Here is a 13,635-nt window from a genome sequence, read left to right on the forward strand (position 1 = left end):
AATATGTCTTTGCACCTTATACGTAAACTTGTTGGACACTCTTTAAACCAAAAGAGGGCATTAAATATTTCCTCTTTAAGCAGTGTCTGGGAAACCACCCCTGAAACTGTAACAAAATATGATGATTTTGAAATGTATGGTTACACAAATATACAGCTGTGACAACAAGCCCCGGTATCATATCATTTTATACATGTCTTTATAATCCACACTGAAAATCATTCAGGCAAGATCATCAGTGTCACAACAGCAAGTCCCATTATCTCGAGATGAAATTAATTAATCTCAGCGGTATAATTTGAGTGAAAGGCTCACTTAAACCTATGCTCCGTGTTTTCTTTATTCAGCACCTTGACATCTGTCACAACACTCAGTGTGATCTGTGTCTTATCACCAGTATTAATCACAACTATTTATTATTTCTGTTTTCTTTAGTTGTTTTTGTGCATTTGGTGTCAATCTCTTACTTAATATTAGCTTTTGAATATTCATGAGATATATTGGGGAAGACGTCTCCTTCAAAAATATTTACTTTGCTAAAGTGCAAAACAATTATGTAATGCATCATCCAATGTCCATTATAGGCTACTATTGGATACCCTAGTTTTGTCTGGGACAATTGTCCCAGCTGTCATTTAGTTTAGTCTGAAATACAAAAAGCTATTTATTTTTAATTACATGTGAAATGCTAAATGAAATATTTTATTTAAAATACATGTGTATTTTATCGATTTCCCTCAAATTGAATCATTTAATAAATGAAAAATCCCAGTCAAGACAAATGATCAAAAAGGACGACATTTTATCCGTTTCCCAAAAATTAGATCATTTTATAAATGAAAAATCACAGTCAAGACAAATTATCCAAAAAAAGGACAACATTTTATCAGTTTCCCTCACATCTTGTCCCATCATACCCTATCATACATACCCTTCATACAAGTATGAAGACAATGCACTAATCTATGTTCATTGTAGATGGAACGAGGGCTATGTGTCATCTGAAGTGTCTGGTGAATAGAAAAAGCTTTTGGGGTTGCACTCAAGATGCCCTTAAGCCTTTAACAGTTTTCCAAGATTGCCTCATCTGTTTGCTTTTCTCTTCCAGCAAGGAGTGCAGAAACAATGGCTATTAAACGGGAAGAATCCAGTTAGTTGGAAACTAGGTGTTAACCTCGCTTCAAAGGGTTAAATTCATTTCACCGTAAGATTGGGATCGAGCAAACATGTTTTGTTGCGACAGAAGTTTCCAATGCAACAGTCAAAGCTTTTTTTAACGCTCTCACCCGGTTCTTCTGTAGAATACATACACTCCATATAAGAAAAAGATGTTTTTTTCAAAAAACCAATTTGCAGTCGCTTGACTCTCGGGGGCTACAATGACATGTGCACTGCGGGCATATTTGCTAGAGCGTTTCGTGGATTCAATTAGTTCATCTGTGAGGCACAAGGAGTGTTTTCTCCAGGCAACCATTTTGATCGAATATTTATAGATTTGCAATGTAATGAGATCTGTAGAATGCTGACGTACATGTCTGCCGAATGCAACAGGAAACTTTGTATGAGATACAGCCGTGGCCACTGGTTCAATGAAGTGATGCTAATCTCATCTCTATTCAAGAACTTTAAGAGGACTGTAAGCTACAGAAACTGGTGCACAGTACAATATCTTAAAGGGATAGTTCACCCAAAAATGACAATTCTGTCATCATTCACTGATCTGTATATATCTGTATATACGATAGCCTTTTGCAGTAAAAATCTGTATATATTTCTGAAGAACACAGAGAAAGATATTTGGAAGAATGCTTATAACCACACAGATCTTGTTCCCCATTGACTCCCACAGTTGGAAAAATCACTTTCTGAATACAAACGTTTTTAAAAAACGTAGGACAGCAAACAGTTTTTGGGCACTTTTGACTACCATTGTATGTTGTCCTACTATGGAAGTCAATGGGGGGAAGGAACTCTTTGGTTACAAACATTCTTCCAAACATCTTTTTTTCTGTGTTCATCAGAACAAAGATATTTTTACAGATTTGGAACAACTCGAAAGTGAGTAATTTATGACAGAATACAAATTTGTGGGTAAAGTGTCCGTTTAAAGGGATACTCCACCTGAATATGAAAAGTCAGTCATGAATTACTAATCTTTTACTTGTTACACACCTGTATACGTTTCTTTGTTCTATTGAACATATTTGGAAGAATGTTAGCAACTGAGATTGACTACCATTTCTCCTGAGAAAATGAGTTTCAGAAGGGATCTCTATCTTAGCGCAGATTTGCCATGACTACAAACAAAAGAAAAATATTTCAATCCAAATTACTTTATCTATACATTCTTTTGACATACCCCTAATGTCCTTGAGCAACTGTGTCCTTTATTTGAATTTAAGAAGAAACATCTGATACTGATATTTAATGAAACACAACTTAGAACTCCATCAGATCTCCTATGAAGGGCTTGAAAGAGCAACATAACATAAATGTATCTTTCCATTCGCATTCTGCCTTCCAGTCCTTGATGCTTTGATTCGATTTTGAGCTATTTTTGTTGGCGGAGAAAAAAATGTGAACAAATTGGCCAAACTATCTAAAACATATGTTACTCAATTAAGTTCTTTCCAGAACACTTGCATAAAAATAACCTTAGACATTTGTTTATGATTTCTTCAAACGATGACAACGTTATATAAGGTTAAGGCCAGAGAAGTAAGAAATAGCTCATTGAGGTAACAGTTGCCAAATATTTAGAAAGTACATCTAAATGAGAGTTTAAGCACTTTTCTATAACGTTTTAGAGACAGATGTACATTCTTCACATATACAATGGACTTTGCTTGCCTGGGCCTATTTTATACGCAGCAGCGCTGAAAGTGCGGTTCAATCACACTGCTGATGTAGTCTTTTACTTGTCTCTGTGTCTTTGTCTCATAGAAATGAGAACCTTTGTCTGCTTCTAGTTATGGTCTATTAACTATAATACTTTCCAAAGCCCTTGAGTGAAATTCATTTTCTATGGCCCAATGAAATGATGAAGGTTATAACCATTTGCTATCAGCCTTACGTCTTCCTTGTGAAATATATCCTGCATGCTTTTTATATTGCTTGAGTTTTAGTCGTTCAAAACTTTGGCCAACAGGTCCTGCCGTCTGTGACGGGCCGACTGGGTGCTCTTCGTAAACCAGGTTTCACAGAGTCACATGTGAACGCTTCAACAAGGCCTACATTTTAAGCAGGACGGGAAGTCAGGTTTCTGTGTTAAATTGGAAGATATTTGGTGGGCAGCATGTGAAATCATGTGTCAAATCTTTTCAATGAGTTTGGACAGTGAGCCCAGACTACAGTCATGCTTCCTTCCTTCCGTGCTTCAGTCATGGATGGTAACCAACTCAATTCGGCCCACCCGTCTTGGAATTTGTGGAAAGAAGGAAGACCAGAATCCCGCCACTTGGTTGGCTGTCTAGCTCTGTTGCACTTGGCTCTGCGTGCTCGCCTTCCTTCTGTATCATTCTGACTTGCTTCCATAGGTAAAAATGTCCATGGTATTCATTTGCAAAGTGATTTCATTAGTATTTCTAGATATTTGTAAGGTTTGTATGCATTCCGATGCAAGGAATTGGTGATAAGTGCCAACCACATATGTGTTACAGCAAACACATTAACACAATTTAGCATTTTAATGTCTGAAAAATTAAAGGTTTGGGTTCAAAGGGATAGTTCACCCTAAAATTAAAATTCTGTCGTCATTTACTCGCTCTCAGGTTTCTCCAACCGTGTATAAATGTATTTGTTCTGCTAAACACAAAGGAAGATATTTGTAAGAATGTCATTCACCAAATCGATCTAACCTACCATTTACTGCCATAGTAGGGAAAATAAATACTATGGGAGTCAATGGGGGATAAGATTTGTTTTTTGGCCAAAAATATTAAGTATATATCATGTTCCATGAAGATATTTTGTAAATTTCACCATAAATACATCAAAACTGTATTTTTGTGAGTCGTTGGCCTGCTTGATTTTCTAAATGAGTTTTGAGTTGTAGGTATATCTTGGCCAAATGTGGTCCTATAACAAACCATATCAATATTCAGCTTTCAGATGATGTAAAAATCTCAGTTTCGAAATATATACCCTTAACTTTATATTGTCCAGGGTTAGACATAACCATGTTATTATAAATGAACATATTTGTTGATTTTGTCTCTCTTACACTTTCTAATATCCATCCAGTATACCAAATAAACATAAATAAATAATGCCAAATATCATTCAATATGCAAATTTAAGGTAAACATACGTGCTTTAATGTGAGAAATACAGTCTCTGTGTTCTACACTGTTCAGTGTTCTACCTCATGATTCTTATGGAGAATTGTTTGTGCTTAAAATGTCATAAACGCATGCATGTTGCCGAAGAAAGTGACATTTGCGATATCAGGAATGAGGTTAAAATGGTGCCCTGTGTGGCTGGCAAGGTCTCGTTGCTAATGGAATGCCTGCAGACTCAATTAAAGATGCTAACAGCCGGGATAAACAACATTTCCTTTTACCACGTCAGAACCATTACAATACAAAACAAAACAAACACCAACAATGCAAAACCTTCCAACCACCCACATAAATATGTAAAAGTGTTTTGCCTTGGTTTGTGTTAATCTGTTATTTAATCCGTCATTCTATCCACAGAAAAAAATCTCTTCACTCCTTTTGTAGTGCCAACATGACTTTCTGGAATGCAAAACACAGATAACATTATATTGGAGTTTGGTCTTTTAAGAAAAATATGGCTACACTTTACATCGATGGAGTAGGCCTACATTACCAAACGCAACATATGCCAAATGCTCACATGACATTTCTATATTTGAAGCTATATTTTTGCTATATTGTTGTTGTTTTTGAAGTAAATTTAAACTAATTGAAACAGTAACTCAGTTTGAACACTAAAGCGCAAACAAAAGTTTGTATACCGCCCATACCAAAGGTGAAGCGCACAATGAGCATTAATAGGGGCTGGTGTTTTGAACGTCTTTACTATTGCCAAAGGCGTCTCCATGTGTCAGACTGAAGTGGGCGGGAACCGCGTCTGCTGCGGTGCTCTGGAGAAACAGAGACTCAGTCAGGCGCTGAAGTGGCACTTTATCAGTAGTGTCAGTGCGGGCAGCATCTCTCCTCAGCCCGGCTACAGCAACTGCCGCAAACAGCAGATCCTCCGGATCGGGACAGGACGTTCAGTTTTGCTTTATCCTGCGGAGTCCCTCCGTGCGCCCCGCGTCCGCCTGAAAGCGCACGATCCACCTGGATACGCCAGCATCAGCACCACACTGTTCGGAGAACACGCACGCATCGCCACGAGAACATGATGCTCCAGCAGCGCTTGCTTTTCGTGCTCTGCAGCTTCTGTGGGATTGTAATTAAAGGTAAGAGCCCTGAGATGTGTCCACGGTGCGATGCCCTCTGGGCGTGGTGGGAGTTGGCAGAGAGAACGCATGCCAGCGTGATTTTAAAACCTCATGGATGATCTGTCATTAGTAGCCCGTGTTTGTAACCGGTATATCGTGGCACGACAACGCAGGTTTGAGTTCACTTGCACAAGAGATCGTCTGAGAGCCCGCATTCTTTCACATGTGTGATCAGGTGCGTGGGAAGTTGTTTGTATAGTTGCGGAACCACAGATGCTTTCTCCGTTTATTGTTAGGGATTTGCTTTATAAAATGATGAACTCACCCTGGTCTTTACGGTTAAGTCAGTGATCCAATATGCTCATCACTTAAGCGGAGTTTTGTTCAGTGTGTGAGTTGAGGTTCCCTGCTATTTGTGAGTACGCAAAATAAGCTGAACTTGCATGGTTTTGGATGCGTAATGGTGTAGTTGCTTTATAAGAGACTGTTTTAATGGGGCAACGCTGGTTTAAGACAGACGTAAGCATGGCAGAAAAGCGCTCGTATCGTATCCGATTTGGGCATTTGCAGGATTCTACATCTTGGGGTCGTCGTAGCATAAGTTTTTGTAGTGTGCAGGTGTAGCGGAGAGCATCACGGTTGTTCGAACAGCATGCGATGCATCTAATGCATTTACAGAATGGAGAGATATAACAGTCGCAGACTATTTAAAAGAGACAAAAACGAATGCACGAAAGTATGAAAAGAGAAGGACGCACGTGGGGTAATATTCTGGTGGTCTGACTGCAGCGAGCCGGTGCGCGCTGCTGTCCTACTTTAATCGTCTCAGAATCCCGCAGGCGGATGCGCGCCGCCGCGCCCCACGGGTCAGACCACCCCACGGTGCAGTGTCAACACTTGTCTCTCTTGAAATCAGACTAAAATACGCGATTGTATTTTTCACAAGACAATATGGTTGTGTGCGTAAATGACATGATAAACCTTAAGAAGGTAACCACGGGAATTTATGTCAATGCTTGCTAATCGTGTCCTTCTATAGATCTAAAACTGTCTGGCCGGTGCTCTAAGAGTTATTATTATATTACAACACATTCACATTCACATTGACATATTATTATTATTTTAGATGTCGGTATATAAAGTTACCGTGGCTCACTTGGTATAGGGTATTGGTCATGGGTTTGATTCCCAGGGGACACGCATACTTATAAAATGTCAACTTTATATGCGAGTTGCTTTGCAGAATATTGTCTGCCAGCTGCATGAATGTATACAATATATTAATATTGACTATATTAACGTTGAATAAAACTCTGGTTTCACCCATATTTCGAAGACATGAAAAGACAAGACATGCTTAAGTTCCCTTAAGTGTCTAGGTGTAAATGTGTACGTGTCTGGAAGTGTCCTGTGACTGGCTATGATGTATCCTGCATGTGTCTTAAGATGCTCGGATAGGCTCCAGCTCAGGTTTTAATGTCAATGAACAAAGATGGTTTTAAACTTTACAGAACATTATTGTTATCATATACGTCTTTCCTGTGCCTCAGTGGTTAGAGCATGACGCTAGCAACGCCAAGGTCATGGGTTCGATCACAGGGGATTGCACATCATCAGAAACAAATGTATAGTACAATGCAATTTAAGTTGCTTCGGATAAAAGCGTCTTCCAAATGCATACATGTGAATGTACATCAACGTCTATATGTTACACCTGTAAAAGCGTTCCTGTAGCTAAGGGGGACAGTGTCGGCACCAAGGTCATGGGTTGGATTCCCAGGGAATGCACGAACTGATCAAATGTAAACCCTGAATGCAGCACAGGTTGGATAAAAGTGTCTGTCAGATGTATATAGGTCAAAGCGGTTTCTACAGTTCAGTCTCCTTGAGTTTAGCAGACTGTTATATAAGAGAGTTAAGTGCTAGCGATTTGTTACTTGATGAATTACAGTACATAAATGTGTGAACTGCTTGGCGTTTACATCCCCTGTGCTATTCCAGAAGCATCTCACCACTAGCTGCGTGGCACACCAAACTCACCCAGAAAGGTCACTGTGAAATGCATTTTAATAATTCATGTCCCCAAAAATTACAGTTTTCTGTCAGAGACCCGGCCATAAGCAAGTTGCCAGTTTTCTCTGCACCAGCTTGATCTTTATCCCCTTTTAATCTAAGACCCAATAGCAATGTGTTGCAGCTCAGTGTGAATGCCCACAGCGAAGAACAGACGGCGCTTTTAGTGAAACATTTGTGGATGGAGCGACGTGTTCGGTTGATGCAGTCATTTCATCATGGAAAGATGTCTCAACCCTGATAAGAAGTGACAAATAAATTGACGCTGAACTGTTGACTCCCAGTCATGCAGGGAGGATCTTCTATACAACAAGGTTTGATTTGCTGAACTTCAATTTGAGCAGAATTGTGCATATTTAACTTCAAGGTGGCTAGTTCGTATGAATTCGTACGATTTTGTTTGTACGTTTTAGTTCGATTTGCTTTCGCACCAGTGACGTTTAGGGGTGGGGCTTCAAGTACTACAATTTCTATTACGTTTTTGTTCGATTCACATAGTGGCACCTCGTATAATAGCTACGAATTCTCGTGAGATCAGGTTGGTAGAGCGAAAGAGGGAATTAGAGCAGAACTCAATGCCAGCATCAAACCTGCGTGTGTCACACAAGCACCAGGGAACGACGTGTCTGGAGCGATTGCACAAACCACTAGACCACAATGCAGTGTCGTTCGAGTTGAGTATGTTGTGTCCAAGTCAGGTCTGAGTCGACATAAGGTTGGGTCTGAGACAAAAGAAACCTTCAAGAACAAACATAAGACGAAATAGTTTATCGTATGTAAAACCTGATCTCATGGGAATTCGTTACTATTAGTTAGATAGTTACGAATTGGCAAATTACGAGGTGGCAAATTCGCATGAATTTAAACTTAGTGGGTTGTACAATAGCATATGATTACTAGAACAAAGCAATACTGAAGCCTCTCCTTATCCCACCCCTAAACCTAACATCACTCGCATGGAAGTAAATGAATTTATCTTTTTTGTTATGTTGACCACAAAAGAAGACATTTTTAAGAATGTAGGACAGCAAACAATTTTGTGGCCCTTTTGACTACCATTGATAGTCAATACCACCATATGTTCAAGTCAGATCATTATTTCAAAATGTGTAAATATCGAATAAAGAATAACTAAGTGACCCTAAATGTTTAAAAGGTTGTGTTCCTGTAAGAAGTATACTGTAGGCGGAACGTGGTGTACGTTGAGTTTAACATGACAACCTCAGAGTACCGTTTATATCTCTGGTCTCTTTCGAGGCTATAAAAATCTCACATATCAAAACACTGTTGCATTGTCTTAACGGCTATATAAAACTCTCCAATTACATCTGTGACCACACATTTAGGTCAGGACTTCATAGCACCTCTGCAGTTATATTCCCATTAGAGCGACTTCTTTCCCACCTTAGTTAGCAATTCACAAAAAAGACATTTGTTCAGGATATAGCCGGATCTCTGCGAATGTGCCATACAAATTGGGCCTAGGGGACTAAAAGCCCTGAAACATCTTGTGGCTCGCTCGCCCCAGGGTCTGGCTAAATGTGGGGATAGATCCTCTGTCAGCTGAGCGTTTAAGGTAGTGTGACGGGCACTGAAGTGCAGCATTAGCGTATCACAGCATTTGGACGTGCGAGCCGTGACGGGCAGAACGCTTTCTTCTTCCTCTTAAAGATGCTCTCTACACGCCATGTAGGGTTAGCTTATCCTAGCAGAATGGGCTGTAAGATGAGTGCTGGCCATGGAGCTACTCTGCGTACCGCAGCATATGTGTAATCCAGTAAAGGAAAGCAGGCCATGTGCGGACAGGATGCTGAATGGCGGATATACATCTGCACACATGAGTCGTAGAGGAAAACTGAGGAGAAAACAGCGCGATTTGAGATATACCTGAAATGCGGGAGCTAGTGTTTAATTCGCTTTTTAGGAAAATTCATATTTTGTAGTTGAACAGGATTTCCTTTTGAGAAAAGAACTTGATCTACAGATACAGATCGTGTATGCAAAACTATTGGCTCGCTTTCATCTAGTACTGTGTGTGTGATCAAGGTAGATATCAACATGTAATGTAAATATCTTTTTGATTCGTTTTTTATTATTTGTGTAAATAAATCGATTACAATGACTTCGGGTCATCATGGTGGTCTCAGACTTCCCTACCCTATAGCTACATTTTAATGTGAAGCGCGCTCTAGCGACCGACTCTTCCATGTCACAACATAAAATAGCGTTTCAGTCACGATCAAGTGAATTTACTTATTTGCAATATGTTAACTTTTGACACGGTTCCCTGCCCACTATTTTATAATATTCAAAATTTGTTTTTATATTTGAAGAGTTTGTTTCTAAACTGACATAACACAACATTAACATTTCAAAATGTTTTTATTGGGTTAGTTAGCTGTATTTTTGAGTTATTATGGCTTAAATCACAACAGACCAACTGCAGTTTTATTGATATTCATTGGAATGCACAATAAAAAACATGATTTTTTCAAATAAACTCTTCATTTATATGTTTGGAAGTCGCTTTGTACAAGCGAAGTACAATGTGTCCATACCAGACAAGATGCAACGTGTGACATCTAGAAATAAGAAAGTTTCTATGTAAATCCATTGCGTTTACTTTTCCGCTGCCATCCTTGTTTCAATGAGTTCACTTTTTTGATCATTTTGCAAAACTTAAGTGGTCCCCAAAATTTTCTTTGAATATATGAACACAGAACAACGTGTAAAGAAAAAGAACCATTCTATCTTCATCTGTTCTCTGTATACTTTCTTGAAATGGATGTTTTCTGTACATTTTAAAAGAATATTTTCGAAACATTTCAAACAACCTTTTGAAGAAAAAGCTGTGTTTTTGTCAAAGAGTTCGTCCGGATCATATTCATAATGATGATGAAACGTACAGAAAAAGCCATAAGTGGCTGGAAAACGTTGTGTTATGAATGACGTAAAATGCTGTCAATGGCAGGAAAGGAGTTAAAGCGCTTCCTGAAACAAACTCAAGAACACAGATGTTAGGAAAAACTTTACTTTTATTGACGTTAAAATGAATGAACCACATTTACAGCCATTTTCATTTTGATAATTTCATTTGACAGAACTCATTTATCTATTAATTCTACTCCTCTCATGTGCAAATCTTTGCTTGTGCCTCAAACCCCGACACGGGGGTCAATGCTGATGTTTTATTAACTGCCAATCGAACCTGTTACTGTTTTTTTCTGTGAAATGATTCGACCACTATTCACTGGAGCCCAGAGGAGCGTCTGGCAGGCCGCTGTAAAGCCTTCAGGTCAGGTGAATTACTTCATTACCTTTTGTAATTGCACGGGCTTCGGTACAGAGGTGTCGGATGCAGATTTCGTGAGGGTTCTGCTTATTGGCTCAATGTGGCTGATTAATGGAGATCGTGGTCTAATTCGGTTTGTCTAGTCCTAACTACAACCATTACAGCTCGACATGGCAGATGTCGTAATGACATGTTTGTTCCTGCTGGCTGTAATGAGGTTGCTCTGAGCGGATTCAAATGCAAGCGCTATAGTGCGGTCATGAAAGACTTCTGTAATGAAAGAACAGATATTCCACGCCTGAGAAGGCCGTATTAGCTCTACTGATAAATGATGCTGTGACATGAACAATTAAAAAGATCACCTTTGGGCAAACAGACATGGTAATTAGCTTCTGGAGGAGATCCGTTGGCCGCGGAACAGACGGAAACGGATAAAGATCGTATTCTAAATGTTGACGTTTAATATAACTTCTGCTGTACTTTCTGAGCGGAGATAATGGGAAAGATGAGATATTAGTAACTTTTCTTCTCGCTTCTGAAGCTTTCCACCTCTTTTAGACCTTATGGTTTGTTCTGCAGACCTGACGTCTTATTAAGGCTGGTTGTTTACGGAACATTTCTTACCTTATGTTATGGTGTGCTTAATGTTCATATGAATTATTATGGTGATTTCACCTCAGCGCTTTAAACTGTAACACAACTTGCCTGCCTTTAGTGCTTGGATTTATTTCGCTTGAACAAAAGCAAGCCGTGCAATTAGATATGCGTAAAAAATGCGTAAAAATCGTCTTTTTCAACTAAAAAGGTCAATCGCTTCATGTGACAATGAGTCATACCGTCGCCTTTCACATAACCACACAGATCGAGAGATGCAACGTGTCTATGTAGACCTTCTGTAAATAACAGTAAATATCATATTTCCAATAAAACATTACACATTATTGTGTGCTCCCTATTTAGTGCTGTATTATAACTTTGAAATTAGTCAAACTTTCTCTGTGGCACAAACCGCACCCAAGAGAATTGAAAAAAATGATGATGGTTTCAACACAGGATACGTAATATGTCATATGTTTTCCAGTGGCAGACAAGGAGTATTTTGGAAAAAGTTCACTCTGATCTCACATAGTTTCATAACTGTTTTACGAGTAGAACTGGGAATGGAGTCATTTATGAAATCGTATAGCTAAAATAAAATGTATAGTTCAATTCCTCTGACATGCTGATATCTCTTTTTAAAGCATATTTTTATTATCGTAAACATATATTTGTTGTAAAGCACAGTACAGATGTTTCATAGTTGCAACACTTATTATGTTTTTTCCTTTTTTCAAACCATTCTTAAAGCAGGCTAAATGATACCCAACTCCAATTACGAGGTCTTACATCGCACTAATACTTTCGATTAGGCCACCTTAAAACGTTGTTTTTTTTATTTGTCAAATACACAGTTATACACACATTGTAGGGCTATACAGCCCATAAAAGTCACATATTCCCTTGAGATCAGACTGATTTGTTGCAACGAAAACACATATCTTCCCATTCACTTTAAGACAAATTGAGAATTTTAACTTAAAAATCCATTACCTTTACGTTTCATTCTATTGATATTTTCCAACGGAGGGTGATGTGGAATTTGTTCATCTACACTAGCGAGCGCTGCGTCTGCAGTAGTCTGCTGTACTCAACTAGACACACTTTCAGCGATGGCTTGTTTTGGAGTCTTTTGCCTCTTCTGTTGGATGAAATATGTGTGTGAGAATGAAGCAGAGGGTCCATCTCATCGTATGTCTGCAGGCCTGACCTTTAAACACACTCTCTCACCAGTCTATACTCTTAAAAGAAAGTCCTGGCTCTGCCTGTGGATGAGAACAACACAATGAATCTCATTTACTCTCAGCAACACCAAGATGCTCTGCTTTTTCTGTCCGCCGCCTGGCTGTAAAAGCCGTGCCTGCTGTTTGACCAGACAGTATGTGTATGTGTGATTCACCTCTAATAAAAAACAGGTTTTATTTACTCTGGTTTAAATTACAGCAACATGTGTATGATCAGCCTACATCACACATCAAATGAACTGAAAAAACAATGGGTCTCATCTACTTATAACTGTGACTTGGCTTATATGCAAATGTCGGTATTTAACAGACAGAGATTATTGTAACCTCCCTTTAGTTTAAGGATAACACATTTTGTCTTTAACTGAACACAATATGTGTTGTTTTAAAACAACCGTTTTAAAGTGTGTATATACAGTATCACTGAAAGTTCTAGAAGGGTCCGGCTGCAGAATTGCATTTGCACTCTCAGTCACCTTTGCTTCCTGTGCAAGTGACGTCACTTGCATTCGACACCTGCACTTTTATTTTTTCCTCTTATGCTGAACAAAGAAATCCAGGGGATACATAACATATATACAAAAAAGGAAATAATATATCAAACTAAATAATATTAAACAAAAACATCAATATATAGGCTGAATCAAAGAGTCACATACAAGAAACAACAAGTAAGAATCCTCACAAGGAGACCACAACTGTCTTCAATAGAAGTGCAGCTGTCCGGTTGAGCGAAGAAGATAGACGATCATAGAAATGTTTAAATCAGCATCAGAAATTCCAATATTTGGTAAACGATCGGTTGCTTTACATTTATGAAGGTCAAATAGGCCTACACCACAAAGAGTTATGAGTTTTAACGTCTCATCCGTGCACCTTTATCGTCATACTTGTCATGTGGAAAGCTCTATTTTCTCAAACGTTGAACATTTTTAAAGACAAACTTTGTTTATTCTCATCTTTGTCATTCAGAGTGTGAACAAGTCAAAACAGCAAACCTCAAGACTATCATGTGT

At 38.8% G+C, this 13,635-nt stretch overlaps 1 protein-coding gene across 1 annotated transcript in view; it reads left to right on the forward strand.

Moving 5' to 3' along the window:
* The first annotated feature begins 5,128 nt into the window (after window positions 1–5,128).
* The window catches only part of cadm2b (cell adhesion molecule 2b), a 176,869-nt gene continuing 168,362 nt past the window's right edge, over window positions 5,129–13,635 (forward strand). Inside the window, exon 1 of the mRNA XM_079481726.1 lies at window positions 5,129–5,431. Within this exon, the coding sequence (XP_079337852.1) occupies window positions 5,371–5,431 (61 nt within the window). The 5' untranslated portion in view covers window positions 5,129–5,370. The remainder of the gene's footprint in view (window positions 5,432–13,635) is intronic.

Source organism: Barbatula barbatula (assembly GCF_947034865.1).
Source record: "Barbatula barbatula genome assembly, chromosome: 19".
NCBI classification, from domain to species: domain Eukaryota; kingdom Metazoa; phylum Chordata; class Actinopteri; order Cypriniformes; family Nemacheilidae; genus Barbatula; species Barbatula barbatula.